Genomic DNA, 24387 nt, shown 5'->3' with positions numbered 1-24387 from the left:
AATTAGAAATCGAGTTAAATTAGAAATTTGAAAACTGTAAATTTATTTTATTGTAACACCTTTTAGCATATTGAACCTAATAGATTAAAAACTAATAGGAAAAGACTAATCTTAAGCTTAATCAGATGGGCATTTAAAGTAAAAATGCATATAAATTGGGAAAAAGCACATGAATCCATAATAACTTTATTGTGTGACTGTGAGAGCTGATATAAATCTTTGTGTTGATGGTTGATATAATTGTGTACCAACGTTATAACCATAAATAAATGATTTACACAATTTTGAATAATCATTTACAAAAAATTCGTAATAGATGACAAATACTTTCTCTGAAATTTTTAATGTTAAAACTTTGTAATATACAGTAAAACTTTTTGAACTTTTATATTTGAGATTTTTTGTAATTTACATGTTTGTTCTAAGTAGTAATTTAGAGAGAGAGCATATGCCTTTTGCCTAATTTCTCCCAATGTAGTACCTTGTCAAACAGTAGTACAGTAACACAACTAAAAAATTCACATTGATAAATACACTAATTTTTATTTTGATTTCCCTTGTGTTATATGTTGTGGGTTTGTTTCATGAAGTTTTGTCACAATAGTGAGGTTTTAGTCAGGATATCATCACTACAAAAATATGTAGCTCTGTTGATTTCTCTGAGTTCACTGAAGAGAAAGATTTGTACTGGTGTTGTTTGGACAATTGAATGCAGAGGTCTTGTGCTCTGGGTGAGTGATTTGGGAATGACACTTCTCAATGTACCATTGTTGCCCCATGATTGATGTGTTTTGAAATTTTTTTTTTCTGTTAGAAATAAAATGAATTTGAAAAAACAAAAAATGAGTAGCTAAACAAATAACAAAAATTGAGGAAAATTAAAGTTAGGAAGCTAATTCGTGCTTTTTTATCTCTAGGAAAAGGGCGGATGTATTTATGTCCATGTATGATTAGAGATTGATTTGTCTGATATCACATCAATGTTTATTACCTTTTCCCCTTTGCATTTCTTTGATATAAGTGTTTAAACCAATTAATTTTTTAAAAAAAATCTCTGGAATGGAATGAAGGCAAATGAGAGGTTTGCCTTTTGGGACAGGGGTTGAATAATAAAGAGAAAAGAAGGTGATGTGTTGGCAAAAGTAGAATTTGTCTATGACTGTCTAAAGAAGTAGAATAAAATGTGGAATTGAAAAGATTTTGAGAAACACTATTGGGGTTCAAAGATGATTACACTTATTCTTTTCCTGTGCAGACTATTTTCTCTCTTTGCCACTTTAAGACTATGTGCAAGTTATATGATGATGGCACATGCAGCCAGTCTTAGGGTTGTATTGGTACGTGAAAATGCCTCTTTTTGAATGTTGAAAGCCTCTTAACAGGATAGTATTTTCTGAGCTCTTATGGTGAACCAGACAATTCTATGTACATTACGTGTTTTCATTTCTTTAATTCTTGCAACAACTATAATTACCCCAAAGTGAAACAAAAATATTACTGCATAGTTTCTTAGGGTCTGGAATTTAGGAATAGCTTAGGTAGATGGATCTAGCTCAGAATACCAGTGGTTGCATTTTTAGAGGATGCTGCAGTCAACTGCATGCTTGACTGGTGCTGGGACATTTGCATCCAGTATGTGACTGTTGCACTTTCAGGGCTTTTGACCAAGACCTCAGTTAAGTTTTCATGTGGACCTCTCTAGAATTGACTGTCGTCATATTGTGAGTTTGGCTTCCCCCACAAGTGATCTAAGCGCAGTTCCTGTTTTGGTCTAGTCAGTGGAAGTCATACAGTGTCAACCATATTCCTTGAGCACTTTACCTCTTAAATGCATGAAGTCATAATTCATTCTGATTACGGGTAATTTTGGTTTTGTGTTGTCCTTTATTTATACCTTGTCCTCAGCACTTTGACTCATTTATTTAGTTAATTCTGTAGGGTACTTGTCACTGTCATATGAGGAAGAACTTTTAGTTTGAAGGTGAGCTGAGCTGATACCAAAGAATTTTAAACTGTATATTGGGTAGTTTCCTGTATAAATCTTTTTCCCCAGTTTTCTAGTTTTACAGTTTGTTGGTGCATTGTGGATGGTTGTACAGACTAAAAAGGATGGTGGGGTAAATTTCAAATGAAATTTCAAATGAAATTTCATATGAAATTTACCTGCTGCTCAAAAGCCGAAGATGCTTTATAACCCTGGGCAGTGCTGGGATCTTATCTGTATATTTAATCCACCATGAATAATTAATTGTGTGCTCTGAATTAGTTTTTACAATTGAATAAATCCTTATAAAGGAGCATTCACCCAAAATAATCAGAAGGAAATAGGAAGAGAAGTCTGAGAATTTTGATAAGATCTTTTTATGTTTTCTGCTTGTCCTTCATTTTGTCTTTCGATGGGAAAATCTGTTTTATGGTGATCTTTTGACATCTTTTAGCTTCAGAGTTACTCTGTAGGGGTAACACCATAAAGGCAAGTATACTTTCGGGAATCAGGATGCAAATTTCTGCTTACAATATATTGGGTTAATGTTCACATTTTAAAACTTAAGGTTTTAGCCTTGGAAACAGTGGATTTGAATGAAAAGCAAGATTTCATTAAGGCTGAAACAAAGCAGACCACCTGAAAGAAAGCTGGTTAAAAAAACTAAAAAGGCCAGAGTAGGGTACAAATAGGATAAGGATTAAATAGTAAAAGCCTCTTGCCTTCTTATAAGGAACTTCTTAAATGCTACAGACTTGAAGACTGTATTTTGTTTGACAGCACTTAAGTGAATTGCTTAATAATGAGGTTACTTTCACATAGATGGTTTCCTGTCTAGACTAATTAAAACTCAGAATTCCTGATTTTCCTTTAATCTGCTCATCTCCGCTTGTTTCAGTGCTCACCTGTATAAACATTTCTTACCTTTACCATTTGTGGTGGATTAACTAATGGTCACCTTGTAACACCCAGCTAGCTGAACTGGATCAGCACGGTTTTGCACTGAGAAGGCCCTCTGGAAGATTACTGCCAACAGCATAAAAGAACTGGAGGGGAAGATGGTATGCTGATGATGCTCATGAAGAAGCTTGTTGGGCTGGTTTTCCTGATAGGAACTCAGCTGTTTTAATGTCAGAGGAGCTCAGGCTCTCACAGTCAGAGCATAGCTGTAGTTCTCTTTAGGGGATCTCTGGGCCTTTGAGCATTGCCTCTGGCTCCAATGCAGATCCCTCAGCCTTGTGGCTCAGATCCTTTATCCTACATCCTTTATCCCACTTGTGCAGACTTCCACCACTGGTCTCTGGACCTTCCCAGTGCATATCCTTGCTATAGCCTTATGTGAGACATTGTTGGGGGCTCTAAGCTTGCAGCTGGACTCATGCAGGATATTGCCGTGGAATCCAGGCCCTCAGCTGGATTCTTTGTGTCTGTAGTGTATGGATAGATCTCTTGCAGTCTTCTGAATTTGACTCTTTGGTTGAATATTATAAAATAAAATCCTATAAATTATGTGTCCAGTATTAAATCTATTCCCTTGGAAATCCTGACCACAAAACATCATTGCTGTCCAAAACCCTCGAAAAGTGTTTCCTTTTAGTTGGGAAATGGCTAGCATTGGACTTGTTCATAAGAAATATTATCAAAGTGGGATGTACAAAGCCAGCTTATTATAAGTTGGTATTTGATTGGGCTGGGATACTTCTCAAAAATTGAACATGGCGTTGAACCCACTTCTAACTTGTCTCCAATTCCCTGTGTATGTGCTGAAAGTACATTTTGCGTGAATGAGTTTATGGAACACAGTTCTCTTTTCTTGTACATGTGCTTTCATTAGCCTTTTTTTCCCCTGATCCTACTGGAAACTCATTGATCACCTTTACGTAAAACAAGACTATAAATTTGGTGGTTGTGTAGACTGAATCAACCACCTCAGTAGTACTTTGGACATAACACTAGTGGAACTCTCAAAACACGGAAGGCATGCACTGAGGTTAAGTTAATGGCTTTGGTCTTTGGAAAAGAAAGTACAGTTTCCAGTTTAAGTCAAATAAAACAAACCTGGGAGTCTATAACCTAATAAACCTGGGAGTCTGTAACAGCATCATAGCAACCCTTTTATTTTATGGTTAGTTGATCCTTGGTTCCTTTAACAACATGGCCTCCTGAATGGAAGCATACCTTCCCAGAGTATGGGAAAAGCACAGACCTTTAAGTTTAGTAGTTGTCCCTGGTGAGGGAGGGAACTTGAGCACCTGCTCCATCTTGAAGCTAGTGCCAATAAGAAATTGAAGCTTCACTGAAGACTGGTCAGATTCTCTTAGGCTACACCCAGAATTAAATGCTTGGGAGACTATTTAAATGGTTGTGGTAATCCATTTCTGTGGTGGCAAGACATGGATAGAATACCATACCAAGCCAGCAGAGCCATCTTGGGAAATGAGATGATCATTAGTCCTCAGTAAGGTCCACTCTTAAAGTTTGGTATTTAAATTAGTGTTTCCAAAATAAGCAAAGAACTGAAACTACTTACACTTTATTTAAAATGTGTGTTTAACCAGTGGGTAAATCATGTAAGAGCAGGGCCCTACCTCTACCTTCTTGTGTGTTAAAACAACCCTATTCTATGGAAATTATGCTGCATAGGTCAGTGGTGCTCTTTTTAACATCTCAGGCCCTGAAATCAAATTTATATTACGTGGTCTCTCAGAAGATAGATGGCAGATCATTAGATGAATTCCTCTGTTCTTGTCTTAGTGGGAAGAGGGCCAGTCACGGAGCAAGAATCTCCCACTGACTAACACCAGAATGGTCTCTGGTCCTGGAGCTGAACCTTAGGGTCACTAGCAACCCTTTTTTGTTAGGTTAGTATTAATTTTAAACGTTTAAGTATTAAGAAACAGTGACTTGTGGTCAGAAATGAAATGTGAAGCAAGTTACATAAATGTAACTTAAGTCCCTGTGGATTGAAGTATAAGTGAGAGAATAAGAAAATTCTTAAGAACAGAGCGGGACCAGAAATGCCTAATTTTTTCCCCCCAGTAAATTCCATGTAAGAAATGCCCAATGTTTATATTTAAGTGGGAATACATTTTGGTTTCTGTTTGTTTTCTCATTCGTTTCTTGGTTGTTGCTCCAGTCCTTTCTGTTAATGTAAGATGGGTAGCCTGATTCTAACACAGTATGTTTTCCCATTTTAAAAGTAGTAGATGTTTATAAATATCTGAATTCCAAATTTATAAATACTTAATTAAAGAATATCCTTGATAATTCTACTCTCTTCTCTACTATTAATGTATAGGTAAATTGGTATTTTTTATACCTTTTTTCTCCCATGCCTTGAGTATATATTAACTTTAAAATCACTGAAAGAGGTAAACTGGGGTTATGAGTTTTTCCTTTGCACATCATTTTTTATTAGTACGTTTGCAGTACATACTGTTTACATTCTTTATAGAGAGTTGCTATTGCATGTGACACATCTTAATTTGTTTTTTATGCTCTCCCTTCTATCTCTTACCTCCTTCCCTTTGAGAAAGATGTTTTCCTACTTCCTGTTTTTTATTTTGTTATTTATAATTTGGGTTTCTCATGAGAAACCATGTAAAACATAAGCTTGTGTGTCAAATTTATTTCACTTAAAAGTATGGCCTCAAAATCCCCCCCCCCCTTTTTTTTTTACAAATGACTCGTTATCTTTATGCCAGAGAAGTCCATTGTGAGTAAATACCACATTTTCTTTATCCATTCATCTGTTGATGGACATATATGCTGTTTCAAAGATTTAGCTATTAATCCATTCTACTGCTATAATCATGGATATGCATGTATATGTATGTATTACAGTGATGGAGTGTCTGTAACTCTTGGACAGATACCTAGAAGGGGAATTGTTGGGTCCCATGAAATTTCTAGGTTTTTTGTTTATTTTCTTGGAGGGAGGTGTGAGGATAGAACTCAAGGACCTTGCACTTGGCAGCCAGGCGCTTAAGTCACTGAGCTAAATCCTCTTTCTAGTTTGGTTGTTTGAGTATTCTCCAATATTGATTTCCATAGTGGTGGTTCTTGTTTACAGTCTCACCAGTAATGTAGGAAAGCTCAATTTTCTTTCCAACCCAGCCAGCATTTGTTATTACTCAATTTTTCAGTGATAGCCATTCTTTGTGGTGTAAGATGAAATGCCAGTGTTGTTTTAATTTACATTTCTCTGATGACTGTGGATGTGGAGCATATATATAGTTATTGGCCATTTGTACTGAAGTGTTCCTTCGTTTCACTTGCCTGGCTTTTGATTGATTCTATTTGGGTGGGGGTCTAGTATTTTTAGTTCTTTATATATTCTAGATATTAGTCTTCTGTTTGAGGAATTGCTAAAAAAAATATTCCCCCATTCCACAGGTTATTTTTTCACTCTTGGTTGTTCTTTTATTGTGTAGAAGCTTCTAAATTTGAAATGATTTCATTTGTTGACAGTGTTAATTTCTCTACGACCTTGGTTTTGTAAAGAAATTCCTTGCCTATACCTGTGATTTCAAGTGCTCTACCTGTTATAGCTGCCAAGGGATTAAGTGCATCTATTTTAATGTTTAATTCTTGGATTTAGGTTAGTATGTGGTGAGGGAGAGGGGTCTAGAGTTGCCTTCTGTATGTGGATAGCCCAGTTTTCCCAGCACAGTTTAAGGCTATTTTCCCTCCACTGTATGTTTTTGGTCCTTTGACAAACATAAAATAGTTGAATATGTTTGGAGGTTTTTCTGCATCCTCTATTCTGTTCTGTTCTGTTCTCCTCATGTCTGTTTTTGTGCCAGAGGGACTTGAGAATTGTGATGAATATGAAAAACTTACAGTTTTTGCCCTTCCACTTACAAACTGTGAGCCTTTTCCATGAGAGTAGCTGTAGACATCTAGTCACTTTTAAATGGTGAGTTGATGAATTTCGTCATCTTCTCTAAGCACTTTAGTTTTTAATTTATATTTATTCAGTTGGATTTATACAGAAATGTTTAATCATGAGTTGAAATGTGAGCAATTTTATTACTAACCATATACTAGTTATTCTTGCTAAAGGGTATACACAATCTTACATATTTTGTGATCTTTGTTTTCCAGTCTTTTTTTCAGTCTGTGCCTTTTTAAAATTTTCTTCTGTGACTTTTTTTTTTTCTTTTGGTAGTCCTAATCCTCTTTTTTTTCTCTTCTCAATTCTGTCATATGACTAGTACTAATGTCTTCCGCCTTTTTGTCACATACAAGTATTTGTCAGTTGATGTTGTGATAAGTATACTGGGTAGTTGTGGCTGGGAAAATTTATCTTGTTTCTCACATCATCACCAGAACTTTTGACAGGCAAACACTTGTGTCTCCCACGGATACACAGTGCCATTCTGTAGATTATTGAATCAGTGAAGAGATAGTGTGTGCTCTGTGCCTAGGACTGTGACACAAACTGCAGAAGACCCTGTGGACTCTTTATCCACTTGGTACCCAAAGGTAGGACTACTCCAAAAGAATGATTCAAACATGTGGCACCTTTGAAAGATGCTTTTGAAACCCACATTTATGGGTCTGAGAGTGATACATTGAGAGAAAACTTAAGCAACAGGAAAACTCGGACACACCATCATGGGTTTTACTATAAAAGGTTCCAAATGTTTCAAATATGGTTAAAATAAGAATGCTTCAGAAAGTGAGAAAGTGCCTTTCTTTATTCTCCGAGTTTTAAAGGAACCTCAGAAGACCAGTTTAGAAAAGCTAAGAGATGATTTGGCTTTTGCTTGCATTGATTGATTGATTGGTTGTCTTTTTATACTCACTTTGTAGCCCAGGCTGGCCTTGAATTCACAGCAGTCCTCCTGCCTCAGCCTCCTGAGTGCTGGGCTTACAGGCATGTGTACCATACCTGGTGATTCTTAAAACCTTGTTATAAAGAACTAAAACAGACACAGAAAATGTCCATAGTATTTGGACACTGTAAGTCCATGTGGTAGTATATCCATATATATATATCCACATTTTAAATTAAGTTACCCTCTACCCCCGTTTTCAACACAAAAGACATGCTCACTGTTTAAAATACAGCCTCTCCATTTTAGGGTGTGATTTTTTACCTTCTATCTAGGGGAGCTCAGTGCTTTTACTTTATTGAATTGGAGATTATTAAATGAAGAGTTGGCCACTGAAATGTAGCTTGCCTTTCCTGGTGTGCTCTGGCAATGCCATTTGAGAACACATGACCAGTATTATCCAAAGTCTATGTCTTCTGAGTAATGCTAAGTAATGGCTGAACCAAAAATGCTCTTTTATATCCTATACAGGCAATATCTCCTGGCATTTATTCTTTTAGTCCTTTTGGGACAAAAATGAAGTTCAAGGTACAGCCACAAAATCCATTAGGCTCTGTTGGGATTTACCTGTCAGCAGCTTCATCTCCTGAACTTCTGTGAAGCATGCAGTGTCCTTGACTAAGAAATGTTTTCCTGTGTATTTTTTAAAGTAAACATCTGTGAATGTTAAAGGCATAGTGCCAGATACATCTGTGTTCATAGATGCTACTGATCAACTAAGGCTGCTCTGGATAATGATTTGACCTAGTATAAAGTTCATTTGGGTTCATTTATATGTCATTTTGGGGAAGATAATTTTTTGTTTTGTATTATGCATTTATCTCCTCGGGTTCTATATTTATAGGTTATTTTGTGACTGAACTAATAAGCTTTCTGATACACTCATTTGCATATTCAGTATCCTTTGGACAGTAATCTCCATGTGGGTCAGGATCCTGTCTTTGCTTTCTTTGATTTCCACAGACTAATAGCCAGAATGTGTTTCTCTGTAATGGCTCAGATGGTATATATCATATGTGATAGTATAAAGACTAAGGAAAATGTTTTCAAATATTCCTGTGATTCTAATCTCGTTACCATAAAAAAGCATGAATTAAATACTTAACACACCCCTCCCCCACTCATTATCTGTGTTGTTTATTTTTTAACCTGGATGATTTAGTTTCCTAGTCTGAGGTAGTCTAGGAAGAATTCCAAACACATTGTGCCCTTGGATTTAAGTAACCTGTAGTTGGGTTCCAAAATATATTTTTTGAGGTGGGTGGTACTGGGGATCAAACTCATGATCTCGTGCTTGCCAGGCAGGTGCTTATGCCACTGAGCTAAATCCCCAACCCTTACATTAAGTAATTTTGATTGATAATCCTGTTATTTCTAGTGAGTTTTTTTGTTTGTTTGCTTTGAGACAGGGTCTCTCTTTGCAGTCACAGGCTGGCTTTGAGCTCACTTTGTATCCCAGGCTGGTCTCAAACTCACAACAGTGCTCATGCCTCAGCCTCCCGCATGCTGGGATTACAGGAGTGTGCCATCATGCCTGGCTCTAGTGAAGTTTTGATGATAGATTGCTTTCTTAAAAATAAATTTTGTATAAAGTCTTTCTCTTTAAAACAATAGCTCCCTTCCTCATGTACCTGTGGCCTTTCACATGCTAGGCAAGGGTTCTACAACTGAGCCTCTGAACAATACGAAAAGTGTTAGTTTATTTCTAGACCTACTCCTCAAATTCTAATAGATATCTGCCACTTAGCTACTGTTAGTCATACATCGCCCCTGTGCTTAAAACTTGTATCTGCTTTGTCGATGTCGCTCCCGGCCGGCAGGAAGGACACACGACAAAGTCTGGCAGTGGACAACCTTTTTTTTTTATTTTCTCTCCGTACAGCCTGCCCTGGGATCGCTCCCAGCCGAAGCCTCCTCTGGTCCGCTCCCCGCGGCTCCTTCCGTGCTTCGCTCCGAAGCCTCTACCGGTCCGCTCTCCGCGGCTCCTTCCGGGCTTCTCTCCGAAGCCTCTACCGGTCCGCTCTCCGCGGCTCCTTCCGGGCTTCGCTCCGAAGCCTCTACCGGTCCGCTCTCCGCGGCTCCTTCCGGGCTTCTACTTCCCCCCAGGGGTGGCACCAGTATATATACGGATACAGTGTCCAATCATATTAAAGTAAGCAAGGCAAGCTGATTGGCTAACATATTATTGAGCGGGTTGTTTACGCGGTAAGCAGGAAACTAACGTGCTCGATGGGAGGGGTAATCTAACTCAGGCTTTACTCTTTACCACAGGCCGCATGATCGCTATATGCGGCGGCTCGGCAATGTGGTGGCTCCCAACACTGCTTATGTTATTTCTGTGGAAGTCTCTGCAATCAAGTGAGCACCTGACACAGTGTCAGGGGTATAGTGGTAGTCCCTCTGTGCCTATACTGTGTTGGCTAAAATAGCCAGTGTCGAACAGTTCTTTTGGTATACCATGGTCAGAGAGGTTGGGGAATCCCCCAGAGAGCAGGAGCTCCCTCCTGGTCAGTAGCAAACAGTAAAGATCCTGCTGGCTGGTGTTATGCTGTGTGTGATAGTACATACTTGTAATCCCAGCACTCACAGTAGGATCCTGGGAGTTTGAAGCTAGCCTGAGCTATGTAATATTGCAAATTTAAAGCGAGTTTGGGTTACATAAGTGAATTTAGGGGCAGTATGAGCTGCATAGCTAGATTGGGGAGGAAGGAAGGATGGACAGATGCATGGATGTAGGGACTGCAGATGGATGGATGGACTGATTGACCTTAACCTGTTGAAAAGACAGAGCAGAAGCAGAGACAAAACATAAAACCAATAAAAATCAACTTACTTGGCATTTGTAGACTGTTCCACCAAAAAACAGAACACACAATTGTCTAAATGCACATAGAAGCTGGATGTGGTAACACATGCCTGTAATTCCAACACTCAGGAGGCTGAGGCAGGAGGATCTTGCAGGTTTGAGACCAACATGGGCTATGAAGTGAGCTCATGGCCAGCCTGAACTGCATAGTGAGACCCTGTCTCAGAAAGATACACCCCCCAAAAAAAATTTGTACAGAGCATTTAGCATGTTTCGTGCCATAAAGTAATAGGACTGATTTTAAGTTAAGCATATCTACAGTATGTAACCATTCTACATTCAAGTATCAGAAGTAAAGTGCACATCCGTATAAAGTCTATAGTGAATGTTTATAGAAGTTAGTTAAATGTCTGTCAGTAGGTACAATGAACATCAAACTGGTGAATCTGTGCAACGGAATACTACTCAGCAATAAAACATAGTAGACTTTCTACTTAACATAAATAAATGTCATTTTAGGTAGATGTGAAAGGATCTAGACAAAATGAATACCTTCTCTCATACCATGTGTGTAGATCAGTGATTGCCTAGGTTTAGGACACGTAGCACAGAGGATGGGAGGAAGGATTATGAGGGAATGAGAAAACTTGGAGGTGATGGATTATCTATGATAGTTTCAGAGATGATGCATACATCAAAACACAGCGCATTGAAATTGTACACTTCACACGTGTATAGTTTATATGCCTCAGTGTAGCTGTTTAAAGTATAAATAATCAAATATGGCGGCCAGAATTCTGACATTCTGTTGTACTGGGAAAAGCCCTTACCAATTTGTGCTTCTGTACAACCGGAATCAATGGAAAGTATTAGGAATCTAAGAAATATTCTCCGTATTTCTCACTAAAGAATCTTTAATTAATTGCTAATTAATTCTGAGATAGGATTTTGCTTTGTAGTCCAGGCTGTCCTTGAACTTGCTGTGTAGCCTTAGGCTGGGCTAAAACTCTGATCCTTCTGCCCTAGTTTCCTGATTCCTGTGAATAAAGGCTTGCATTAACATGCCTGGGTGGAAACATTTTTATATTTAGCATGGTTAACAGTTTAGTGTTACTTTTTTTCTTTTTTTTTGAGATATGGTTTCACTATGTAGTTCACGCTGGCCTTGAACTGACTTTGTACCCCAGGCTGGCCTCGAACTCACAGTGATCCTGCTTTGGCCTCTGAGTGCTGGATTTACTGGACTGTACCACTGTGCTGGGCAAGGTTTTCTTAGTAGCAGTAGGATATCTAATGAGGAGCTCAAAGGAATAGAAAGTATGGCAATATTAATTCAAGGCTCCTTCCTGCCTGTTGAATCAAGATCAGATTTCTGAGCTGGTGGCTTTTGATGTGCCCTGTATGTGGTTTGGCTCTGCGTGCTCTATTTAGTCTTGGTTCACCCTGGCCCCAGAGTGCAATGTGTTCTGTGTCACTGCCTTAGTACTTTTCACTGCCTGTGGTTCTCATCCACCTCACCTCACTTTATCCTTCTCTGATAAAATCCTATCTGCCATTTAGGTTTCCATTTAGATGCTAATACGCTTTCTCTGGTGCTCTGTGGTTCCTCTGTGTTCTCTGTTAGTAGGAGTTAGTTTGTACTTTGTGCCTTGCACTATGCTATGTCTCAAGTGACTTTTACCGGTGCCACCTCATGGGTTCCTTTTGTGTTTTGGACATCCGTGTTGTGTAACAGAAGAGTTCAGTGGGAGCAGCAATCAGTGAAAAAACTAAGCAAAGTCAGTCATTCAGTTTGCCTTCTATTTATTTAATACTCTATTGGACTTATCCTTTACATTTATTTTTCTTTTTTTATTAGTGCATGTTCATAGTACATCATTGCATTCATTGTGGGAATTTGTTACACGTATGTGACACATCTCCATTCTTTTTAAAATTTGCTTTCCCCTCTACCCCTCCGTATATTGTTTCCCTTCCTTTTTGTAAGTTTTTTCTCCATTTACTATTATCTTTCATTTATTAATTTTATTGTTGTTAATATCATTGAGGGACACCTATAGCAAGACAAGCAGGTAAAACCAAAATTTTACTTTGTTTTTGAAGCATGTTGTATGGCCGTTTGATTAAAGCAGAAAAGTGATAGATTTACTCTCTTCATGACATACTATGGAAATATTTAAATATATGTTAACCTCCCCACAACCCCAGATTCTAGAAATGGGCAATGGCTTGTGGGGAAAGGGAAAGGGAAAGGTAGTTCATAGCTTTCAATTACCTGGACATATTTACTTTGAATACCTATAGAAATAACTGAGAATAAGAATTAACGGAAACGTGTCTTAACATTGAATATTCATTATGTCATGAAGAAAGTATGAACTTGATAGAAGTCCTGAATATTTGAAAAAGTATGTTTTTGAGATTTAACTTAAAAGGTGGCCTCTAGATTGTCCACACCCTTGCTCACTTCTTAAATTTTGTTTTTCTAGGTCCGGACCCTATTTGTCAGTGGTCTTCCTCTGGATATTAAACCTCGGGAGCTCTATCTGCTTTTCAGACCATTTAAGGTATGTCTTCTATCTTTCAGGAATTATAGGAGATAAAAAGACTATCTACTGCATAATTCATGTGGGCAAAAGACTAATGAGTAAAGGAGTTTGCAATTGAGTTCTGATGTACAGTTTCTGGCTAATTGATCAAAACTGCCTTTGGACCTTGTATAGCTGATGCAGAGTAGACCTGGCTGAGGATGAGTCATCATGCTGCTGGCCACAAGGTCTCGGTTCTTGGCTCTGTGTCCAAGAGTCGTAGTGATCTCACTGTTTGTTCTATGCTAGTTGCAGGATCCACTCCTAAGCAGAGGTCATGAAACAGTTAAAAATTACTTTCACATATTTATATTTCAAATGCAATAATGTAAGTCAAGCCCTATTGTTGGTGGCTTCTTTATTAGTTGGAGTAATACTGTTGGTACTCTCTTTGGAGAAATGTAGAAATTGGCTTTTATGAGCTGGATTAAGAACCTGACCCCGTTTTTTTTTTTGTTTGTTTGTTTGTTTGTTTGTTTGTTTGTTTTTTTTTTCCTATAGCCTAAATCTTGTTTTAAACAGAGTCAAACAAGATTTTATAGGATACCTTTGTATGAGTCAAGGAGTCTTTCCTGGTATTTAGTGAAATGTTTAATGCATTTGCCTGTCTTTCCTCACTATGGAAATAAAAATCACTTAAGAGATACTTAATGTTGCTGGAATTGAAACCTTAACAGGAGATTGGACTGGCACTGAAATAACCTTAGTACCAAGAAGAAACTTTGAAGGTTGGCCTCTGGAGAATAAGAGGAAGCTAGAACTCATCAGAATGTATGCCTGGGAAGCATCATGAACTCAGGGCCCCTGTCCAGGAGGTCTGAGTTGGTCATTGTGTGTGTGTCACAGCAATCTTGGGCAGGAGCCACTCTTAGATTAGGCAGTGGGCAATCTTGGTTTCAAATTGGAGATCCATCCTGCTTGAGGCAGAATAGTTTGAAGAGAAAGATGCAGCTTGGTAGAAAGATGGAATTGGATCTAATAGCTGAAAACATTGGGTTAAAATGAGGAAAGAAGATTGCAGGAATGACCAGGTTCAATGAAAGTATAGTTCATGTGCCAGTAAGCACCATGGGCACAACTCCATTGTGACAATGAACAACAATACTGATGACAGCATGGGAGGAAACAAAGGCTTGGTACAAGGCTGGCTAACAGGAAGTGGAAAAGGAAGAGAAGGTGCTGTGGCAACTCTGTAAAATTTTTTCAGCTGCTTCCACAGGGCAGCAATTGTATAAAAGGGACAGGTTTCTGTAAAAGATGAGTTCTTTTTTAAGCTCATCTTCTGTCAGACAAAATACTGTTAATTTTTTATATACATATATTGGGAGGGCCAAGATGCATTTAAACAAAATGCAGTATTAAGATTTGATTAGCTAGACCTTTGTACGAATCATCTCATTTAATTAGTCGCAGTTCTTTAAAGTGGATTAGCTCTGGTTTTTTTCAAAGGACAAAAAAAGTGGGCGTATTTGAATTAGTGCTGCTCTAGTTTACACACATGCTACATGGCAGAGGCAAGGTACACATTTGACTCTGTTACTGTTCTAAAGTATAAATATTGTTCCTTTGTAACTTTAGGACACAGTATATCCTTATCAGTAGTGTTTCAGTTGAGTGAAATACCCTTTATCCTTTGCTTCCAAGGCTTTCAGAGTGTCAAAACCACTGGGATATTTAGGAGAGAGCCCCTAAATGAAAGGAAGAGCCAGTAGTGTGAATCATGACTTTTGCAGCCATGCGCTTAAGGCCTTGGAAGTAAAATGTTTATAGTAGCTAATTGGTAATGGAGTTTTCAGCTTGGAAGATGTGAGCATGAATCAACCCAACATCTTGGTATCCTACAGAGGTACCTCAGTGCTAAAGTCGGGACCTTGCTACATTTCTAACAACCTTCTTTTAATTAAAGTCCCTGGCAGTTGACCTTGGTCTGCAAATCTGACTCTGCCTGATGGGTGTAGTATAGTCAATCATGTCAAGTGATGTTTTTCCTCCTCTGGTATCATCCATCAGTGCAAGCCACCAACCATTGATTATTTTGTGAAATAAACACATTTTGGTAGTCTTATCCTGAAGAACCAGGGTTGGGGCAGGGTGAAGAGAGGTAATTAAAGGAAGGCATATTTTCATTTTCTTGGAGGCTGAACTGGAGTAGAAATCCAACAGGGCAGTTTTCATGTTGCAATAAGAATACCACCGTGAGAACTGGCAGCTTCATTAGGTAAAGAGGAGCACTCAGTCTAATGTAGTATCATTGCCTTGTTTGGTGGTTTTAAAGTTTTGGTCAGTGACTTGTACCTAGTATATGCTTAATGTGTCACTGTTTTGTTTTGTTTTGTTTTGTTTTATACTGGGAATTGAACTTATGACCTTACACTTGCCAGGCAGGTACTTATGCCACTGAGCTCCTGGCCCATGTCATTATTTTATAACAAGTATATGTATGACCAAGTCAAACTTACTTGCTGACCCATGTTATTACAGTACCCTCTTTCCTCTCCTAATTTTATAAAATCTCTATTCCTATCTAGACCATGAATGCAAAAAGATCTGTTGACAAACACATCCATTTTCCACCCTTGCATAATTTCATGAAAAAAATACAAAGAAGAGAGATGCAGATAAATGCATAAATTTCAGGGCTTGATTTATTTTAGGTCTCATATATGCAATTTGTTTGCATGTGTGTATGCACGAACACACATTTTCCCAGCTTTGAACACATTTGTGAGAAGAATTGGTAGTGATAAAAGACTCACTTTTACTTGAGCAGGATGATATTACAACTTTTTCAGTATGTGTTTTTGGTTTTGGCTAAATTTCATTCTTTATTTTCAGGGCTATGAGGGTTCTCTTATAAAGCTCACATCTAAGCAGGTAAGAATTCCAAAATTTTGTGTAAATGATTACCTTTGTAATCTGCTTCAGCAATGTTGATGGTACTTAATTTTCTTTTTTTATTCCAGTTAGGATTTAATTTTTTGTTGTTGCCTTTGTAGGTGACATTAACTACAAAATTAGCACAGGAAGATTTGTAGTTCTGTGATCTCCTGCTGGGATGTTTGGGAGGTAGTAATCAGTGGCTCTGATAGTTCCAACAAGCTACTTGGATTACCTGTATGCTTTTTTCCTTTTTTCTAAAGCTGAACACTTGACAATCTCCTGTCTCCCTGGCTCATCAGAAATAAGCTATTATATGGTCAGCCTTCTGAACTGATGATGTGGTGTCAAAGGGTTAAGGGCCCCTGTTTACTTGCAACAATGTGGTTTACATGCCTGATTAAAAACAGGACTTTAAAAAGGCATCTTAGGATCTGAGATGGAAATTTTCACGTGTAATTTTGATCATACAGTGAGACTATAGGGCTTTTATCATTGTGTCATTATATTCCTTGCACTTACAGTGTACCAAAAGGTGATTCGATTCTCTTTTCATTTTAAAAGATGAAGAAACTGAGGTACAGTGAATTTGATTTAGGAAAGTAGAACCTCTCCAACCCAAATTTTCCTCTCTCCCCTTATTCACTGCTGCTCACCTTCCAACCACCTCTGTATTTTTTTTTTTAATTCTCTAAATCCCTGGCTGTGTCCTTGAAGAACCACCCTCACCATCCTTTTGATTCATGTTAAAAATTTAGCTAAGCCACTAAGTCATGATTCTTTGGTACTGGCTTTCTTATTTCTACCCATCACCTGTGGTCGTTTCTTTATCTTAGCTCTTCAGTTTGACATGACCTTTGACAGCTATTTGCTGATTTTTTTTTTTTCATGTTTCTCTTTCTTTCCTTAGCCTGTAGGTTTTGTCAGTTTTGACAGTCGCTCAGAAGCAGAAGCTGCGAAGAATGCTTTGAATGTAAGTATACACTAATGATAGGTCCTAGGGGTTCTGCAGGAGTTGGTGGGAAGTAGTTAGAACCTCTTCGGATCTGAAATCAAATGGAAGGAATATGAATGCTCGATTTAACAGGGAAAGATTCATCAATTTATTTAGTCCCCTAGAGAGCTTTTTCTATGGAGTATGATCATTTCTGCAATTTGTTTCATTGGCTTTTACTAAAATGTTTAAAAACAAATCGATGATGCAGGTTTATTTTAATTCAGATCCTTTATAGCTCACGGTATGAATAGCATTGCTTGTCTTCTCCAGAGGAGATCATAAATATCATCCTGGACCGCACTGGTCTCTAAATGACTAAGCCAGAAACAGAGCAAAGCCTTGGCTTTTCGTATTGTGTAAAGTTATAGGCCCCCTACCACCTTTTCTTTTTAAGGCATGTGGCTTTTTTTTTTTTTTTTTTAACCAGTCATACTCTATTCTGATTATTAAGCATTTGCATATACTATAAGGTTTTCCCCGAACACATTTAGCATTCTAATGTAATAAATTACAGTCAGTTGTACTTTAGCAGAGATACTTGTATAGGCATCTTGTCCCTCATAGGTATTATGAGTTTTATAGCATTACTTTAATAAATATTTTCCCCCTCCAGTATGTTAAAAAACAAAGCAGTTTAAGGAAACTAAGCCAAAGGAACAAGGAAAAAAGCAGAATTTAGTTTCAATGGCAGAAATCTTACTGGAGTTGGGCTCTTGTGTGCTCTAGGCAGTTGGCATAAGCAGCTGTGAATAAATGTTGGTTAAAACTGGTCAGAGTAACTAGGTTGCTTCCTAAAAGGCAAGTGGCCACTTGACCATTTGTAATACAAATGTATGTGTAGGTTTCTGGCAACTTGTTACCAAGTTTGGGTTTTTAAGCTACCTGTAACTGTCCCTGCCAGCTGCTCCTTTGAGTAGACCACACAAAGAGAGTTAGAGACCTGATGGCGTGATGAGTTGGATACTGTGATGAGTTGGGAACCTCAGGGAAAGCCTTTATGTGAGTATTTACTCAGCATAATGGTGTCATGACCCAATCTTAAAATGTTTTTAGAGTGTGAAAAAAATATACACTCTCAAAGAAGTAGCTTGGACATTTTTCATGCAAAGCACGTAGGAACAAACACACCTTAGGACTCAAGGATCTCCTGAAGAGTCTAGTTTTTCTTCATTTGGATAAATGACTTTTGGTCAGAACAACTGCCTTCTCATACAGAATAAAGTATAAACCAGTTATTTATCAAGTGGGAGCAGTAAACAGCAAAGCCTGGTGCATAATTAAATGTTTTTATGTAAAAAATTACTTTATGGCCTTAGAATATAGCTAAACAGTAGAGTGCTTTCCACATATTGATAAAATCCTGGGTTTGAGCTTCATCTCCTCAAAAAAGAAAAAGGAAAAGAAAGGAAAACTGGTCTGATTTTTGCATTGGATTGATGCAACCAGAATTTTCTCAATGTAACCCTATTTTAAATTTAAAACCATAAGTTTTTGTTAGGCATTGTTTTCTTTTATTCTAACCAGGCAGACGTCTTTCTAAATCTTTAAAGTTATGTTGGATGATGTTTCCACTGTGTTGTTTCCATTATTCCTGCAAAGAAAGTAACAGTCATTGAGGCACGTTCAGAGTGGGGTCTTTCTTTCTTTGCCTTGCTTTATTTGTGGTACGTATTTTGAGATGGCACTGATTCACTGTGTGAAGAACGATAGGTTTTACCAGTGACCTCTATCTTATTTCCTTAGGGCCTGTTTTTAATTTGCTTTAAACAGATAACTGAAGTTTATTGCTTTCATGATTTTAAACAATGTTCAAAACTGTTTCTTTCTAAATAGAGTGCATTTTAAATAGGGTACAATGAACATAATTTCAGTTTTCCTTGTTGCTTGAAGGTTATTATTAGAAATAGAGGTTTTAAAGCCTCTGGCCCATGTGCCAACTAGCCCCGGGACCACTGTTTTCTGGTTCTTGGTCAGATTGTGCATTATTCTTTCCATTGTGCTCTGCTCTCCCTTCTTGTCACTGTCCACAATCTTTGTACAGTAGCAGTATCCTCTCTCTAATCATTAATGCTGCTTACTTCTTAGGAAGAATCCCAAATGAAAGAAATCTAATTCTGTTCTGTGTATCTATGGAAATGCTTCAGATTCCACTATGGTGTAATGACTGTGTACTTTCAGCTGCTTGGGAGCATTGTGAATATAGAGCATATACTGAGCTCCTGGTCAGTCTCTGACTTGACATTTTTAACTCATTTTAACTGTTGAAAGTATTACGGAGGGGGGTGTACCTTTAAAACTCTCCAATTCTTACAGTTAGGGACATAGACCTTGAGAGGTGTGATTCAGCTTGGGTGGAAGATGTAGCAGGGATTCATCTCCACGTGAGGCTCTGTATGCTTTATAGCCTCTTGCGCCTTGTTTTGTCCATGGACTGTTGTTATTTCCCTATGGCAGTAACAGGTTGTTTAATTCACATCATCCAGGACAAATGGCCATGATACAGTCTGGTATGTGATAAAAGGAGCAAAGTTTCCTTTCTCTGCAGAGAAAATGGGCCTATTCAAGGTAACATACTTAATCATGAAGCTAATATTTATCTTCTCCTGTGACCCAGCACACTGGGCTCTTTTCAGGTTTATCTTTTCAAATTGATAACTTAAAAACGTATGAGGTTCAGTGCCATTACAAAATTTTCTCTTCTCATGTCTTTGTTCAGGCTTCTCTTGAAAGCTTTTCTTGGAATTCTTTTAGGGAGAGTGCAGTGTTGTAATGTTTTGTTTTATTCTACTATTAAGAAACTTAAGGCTTGATCCAGAAAATCTCTTTATATAGAATAGTAACAGTGGTAGGAATTGCTTGTCCATGTTTGGAAATTCTTTTTTGTTGTTGTTGCTATTCTCTGTGTTGGTTACAGTCTGGTTCATTTGTTAGTGTTAATTAGTCTTTTCTCAGAATGACTTTTTAAATCTATTTTCTGCCATTTTAAGTGAAATTAAAGGATTAATTTCATAATCCTTTTGAAAAAGACCTGCTCAGGTTGAATTATGTGGTAATATTGTACTTGTATCTGGACATTATTGAAAACCAGGTAAATAGAATATTTTTGTTTTTATACTACAGTCTCTTTTTACCAGGCTAACAATAACTCAAACCGAGATTTCCCACCAAGTTAGCTATGGTGTCATAAATCCACAGGATTAGAAATCTCACCCATTGTTTAGCAAAATACCATGTTTATAATATCTGTATAATGAGTGCTTTAATATTCCTCTTCCATGGAAGATGTAACTGATAACCAATTAGATCAAATGACTCCTAGGATTTGTTTATAATATTGGAAGGTCAGTCAAACATAATCAAATACCCTGATACTAGATTGATTGACAAAGAATTCTGATTTGTGGAAATGGTAAAAAGACAGAAAGCTGAGCAAGTCCAAGGAGATAAAGACCTTCAACAGATTCTAGGATAATGCATTTCTGGGTATTTGCACGAAGTATGAGGATCCTAAAATTGCCATTGATGTCTAATAGAAAATTGAAGAATTAAGAATGTTTTTTATTTATAACATTTAAGATCAGACATCAGAAGGTCATGCTTATGTGTAGCACCATGACAAGCTTTCCCTTACACTGGTGTTAGAAATTGGCTCTCTTGACTTTTCGAGGAACTTTTAAGAGGTTTTGCACATACACTGGTATATTGTTGCAGCTGCCTTTGAAACTAAACATTGCTTAAACCAGTGTATTAGTTTGCCCTACATACAAGCTGTATACTCACTGATAAAAGTGTCTCTTAATTATTACTATATTTTTAAAAAGAGCTTTATTTAGATGAAATTTACATGCTATACAGTTTCCTCTTCTTAAAATTAAAATTCAGTGAGGTTTGGTATGTTACTGTTTTAAATTCCAGTAAAATAAACGTTTTGGAAAATTGCCGTGTTGGTAGTTTTCAGATATGCAGTTCATTACCATTAATCAGATCCACCATGTTGTGCAACCATTACCACTAGCTACTTCTAAAACATTTTCGTTAACTCACGCAAAACTCCTGTAGTCATTGAATAATAGCTCCTAGTTCTGTCTTTTCCCTAGTCCCTGGTAACGTCTAACCTACTTTTAGTCTCTTAGGAATCTGCCTATTCTAAATATTAAAATATGTCTTTTTGTTTCAGGGTATTTCATAGCATAATGATTTTGAAGACCTGCCATGTTGTCACATTGACAGGAATATAAATTTTTTTTCAGTGCTTAACATTACTGAGGCCCTCATAACTTACCCTGTAGCCTTAGCCTGTAATTCATTTTATTTTGTAGATATACATACAATATTTTGCTTGCTCATTCATCCGTTGATGGACTCTGAAGTTGAATGCACACTTTGGCTTTTGTGAATAATGCTGCTGTGAATATCTTTGTACAGTATCTTGAGCCCATTTTCAGTGACTTTGGATGCATACCTCAGTGTGAAATTTCTAGGTCATATGATAATCATATATGTAACTTCTTGAGTATCTGCCAAACTGTATATTTTCACTAGTATTTTATGAGAGGGTACCAATTTCTGTTCTTCCTTTATGTATTAATAGGTGAAGAGGAAAAAGCCTAACCCTTGGATTATTCATTCAATAAGACAGGAAGTAAATATGTTTTTTCAAGGACTACACAGATTCTGGAATGAAAAGCAGTTTTGTTTTGAAGTAGAAAAAAGTGGCCCTCCGAACTTCTAAAGCAAAGAAAGTTATATAATAAGTGGAAAAACTAAGACAAATAGACTACATATATGTACAGTAGCATGAAATTATTTCTTGATTTTTGATAAAATTTATTGACAACAGTTATAAAGCTCAAATAATTTCTAAGAAAACATGTTTTAAGAAATCTTAATGTGTCACAAGTTAAAAAAAATGATGTTGTTGGGAAAGCTTTTTTCTGTATAATTCCTGGCATTCAAGCAAGCACCAAAGTTATTTATACCACAGTGACTCCAGCCTTGTGCATAATTTCAGCCAACTTGGGAACAGTTGATTCATTAATTAGTTCTGTGCCAGGTTCCTCATCTGTGAAATGGGTGTTTTATTTCCAAAGGGTTAAAGGGAAATTAGTAAGCAAAAATGTTTGCCAATGCTCTAAGCTCAGTCTGTGCCATGAATACGCTTTCTTAGCTGACAGATGGGGCCCATCTTGAGTACAAAGTTGAGGATACACCTGGAGAGAGGAGAGGTAGGCACTGGATGAACAAAGGCCTTTTTGGCTGTGCTTAAACAGATGCTAATATGTCATCCTCTGTTTCCTGTGTTATAGGTTTTCCTAACAGATTGTACCAGTTAAGACTTTTGTTCTTAATATTTATACAACTTGTGAAAATAGGTGCATTTTTTTCACCCAACAAATTTTTTCATGTATGTAAGTATCCAGATGACCTATTTCAGCCTTCTTTGTGGGCCTCACCCCACTAGGTACCATGTCAGTGTGTTTCTTATCAATTTTTAAATTTTCTCCATAAGTTTTTCCTAAGCCTGTTGTTCCAACTGATTGGAGAAGCCCTATTAGTGAGAACCTAGCTGGGACTTTTGGATGGGAAATAGGCAGAACTGCCAGATGAGATCATGAGCCTGATCTAGTGTTTATCTGTTAAACTGTTTATAACTGCTTGCTCTTGCCTTCAGTGTTTTAAAGCAGCCATTTGACGTCACAGGTTTGGGAATTAGGACTGTGCTGTTACAGAGCCCCATGATGTGTGGGCCTGTTAGGGCCTTCTTTTTTTCTCAACATACCCTTCCCTGAAAAACAGCACAATCCATTTGCCCCCACCCCTAAATTAAAATAGACTTGCTATGAAGAAACACTATCAAAAGTGACTCATAACCCAAGGGCGATTTTTTGTTTTTAAAGACACTAGTTTGCAAGTGTGCAATATGTGGGTTTATCCAGTTTTTTTTCCTTATTCTTTGCTCTAATCTGTTTATAATGGCCCTACAATTTTTGGATTGTTTTCAAACTTTCCTAAAGATGGTATAGCACATGATTTAAGAGTTGTGCTGAGAGGAAAAGGAAGATACATTTTACTTACATACAAAGAATTTGTTAGATGCTCATTTAGTCTTTGCCTGTAGGAGAGTAGGTGTGTTACTTGAATTTAAGTATTTAATAGTAAACTGGAAAGTGCAACATTATAATAGAAACCCTAAGGAAGAAGGAAGAGTAGCCAAAAAGGCTCAAATCACCCTTTCCCCAGGGAAACAGGAAGAGCCCCACTGTCTCGGGCATAAACTAGTGTATATCCTAATGTCAAGCACATGTGCAAATCTTCATTTTACTCAGTATTTCTGGAGATAAAATTGAATCAGATGCCACAGGGCTATGTGACAGTGCTGTGAGAATTTGCCTTATGGTCTTTTTGGAGGATCTTACTTGTTAAAATGTATTTCAAGTGCATTTTTAAAGTGAAACCTCTTTCAGAATTGAACTGGCAATGTCCTGCTTGCTACACAAGCATGAAACCTTTTTTTTTTTATTTTGCCGGGTCTCCAGATTATTTCAGAAAGTGCTGAGTAGCTAATTTCCCTATACTATACATGTAAATAGAAATATAGTTAGTGTTTGTGGAACTTGGAGAGCAAAGAATGAGTTATTTATATTGAGTGAATCCATTCTTGCAAAGATGTTAAGTGAGTGTCAGAACCAAAAGCAGTCTTGATTCTGCAGTCCATCTGCATCATTGGCTTTCTGCACAGTAGCACATTTTGGAGTCTTAAATCATTGTTTGCTGTTTTCCTTTACTTTATAGTGAATGGTCATATCATCACAGTGCCTGGAAGTCCAACACGTACAAACTTATGTACACTGGCTTAGTATTTCTGATAATCTATATGGCGTTGCCTTGTGATTTTAACATAGTAAAAGAAATGAATTGGAACAGTATTTTACATCTTGGGAACTGGGTGAATTGCAACCCCTCAAAGAGAAATAGTTTGTTTTGACAGGACATTTCCCATTGTTATACTTAGGACATTCATAAGAGGCATTTTCTTTATAATACATTTTCAGTTTTCATAATATTTTTATAAACATTGTGATTGTTGTTCGGCTACCCTAAAAAATTACAATGAGAACCACAAATAATAAACGTTTTAAAAATTATTTATTTTGTTGTTTTTCGGGATTGACCTTAATATATGCTAAATATATGGTGTTAACTGCTGAGCCAAATCCCGAGCCCTATTTCTTATGTATAAAATAGGTGAGAAGAAAGCAAGTATTTCTACAGTGTGAAAAAACATCTATCAAATG

General features: G+C 37.3%; 1 protein-coding gene across 8 annotated transcripts in view; it reads left to right on the top strand.

Annotated features, from left to right (window-relative positions):
* The window catches only part of Rbpms (RNA binding protein, mRNA processing factor), a 166710-nt gene that overhangs the window by 62785 nt on the left and 79538 nt on the right, over positions 1 to 24387 (top strand). For all 8 annotated transcript variants that reach the window (XR_010042523.1, XR_001199488.3, XR_010042521.1 and 5 more), the window contains exons 2-4: positions 13120 to 13197; positions 16054 to 16092; positions 17006 to 17068. Coding sequence is in view for 3 of the 8 variants with exons in the window: in XM_063234556.1 (XP_063090626.1) it covers positions 13120 to 13197; positions 16054 to 16092; positions 17006 to 17068 (180 nt within the window). In the remaining 5 variants the exon portion in view is untranslated. The remainder of the gene's footprint in view (positions 1 to 13119; positions 13198 to 16053; positions 16093 to 17005; positions 17069 to 24387) is intronic.

The sequence above is a fragment of the Cavia porcellus genome, unplaced genomic scaffold (genome assembly GCF_034190915.1).
Source record: "Cavia porcellus strain 051 isolate PalLab524CR breed Dunkin Hartley unplaced genomic scaffold, mCavPor4.1 scaffold_24, whole genome shotgun sequence".
NCBI lineage: Eukaryota > Metazoa > Chordata > Mammalia > Rodentia > Caviidae > Cavia > Cavia porcellus.
The sequence above is the reverse complement of the archived record's forward strand: the minus strand, read 5'-3'. Positions and strand labels throughout refer to the sequence as shown.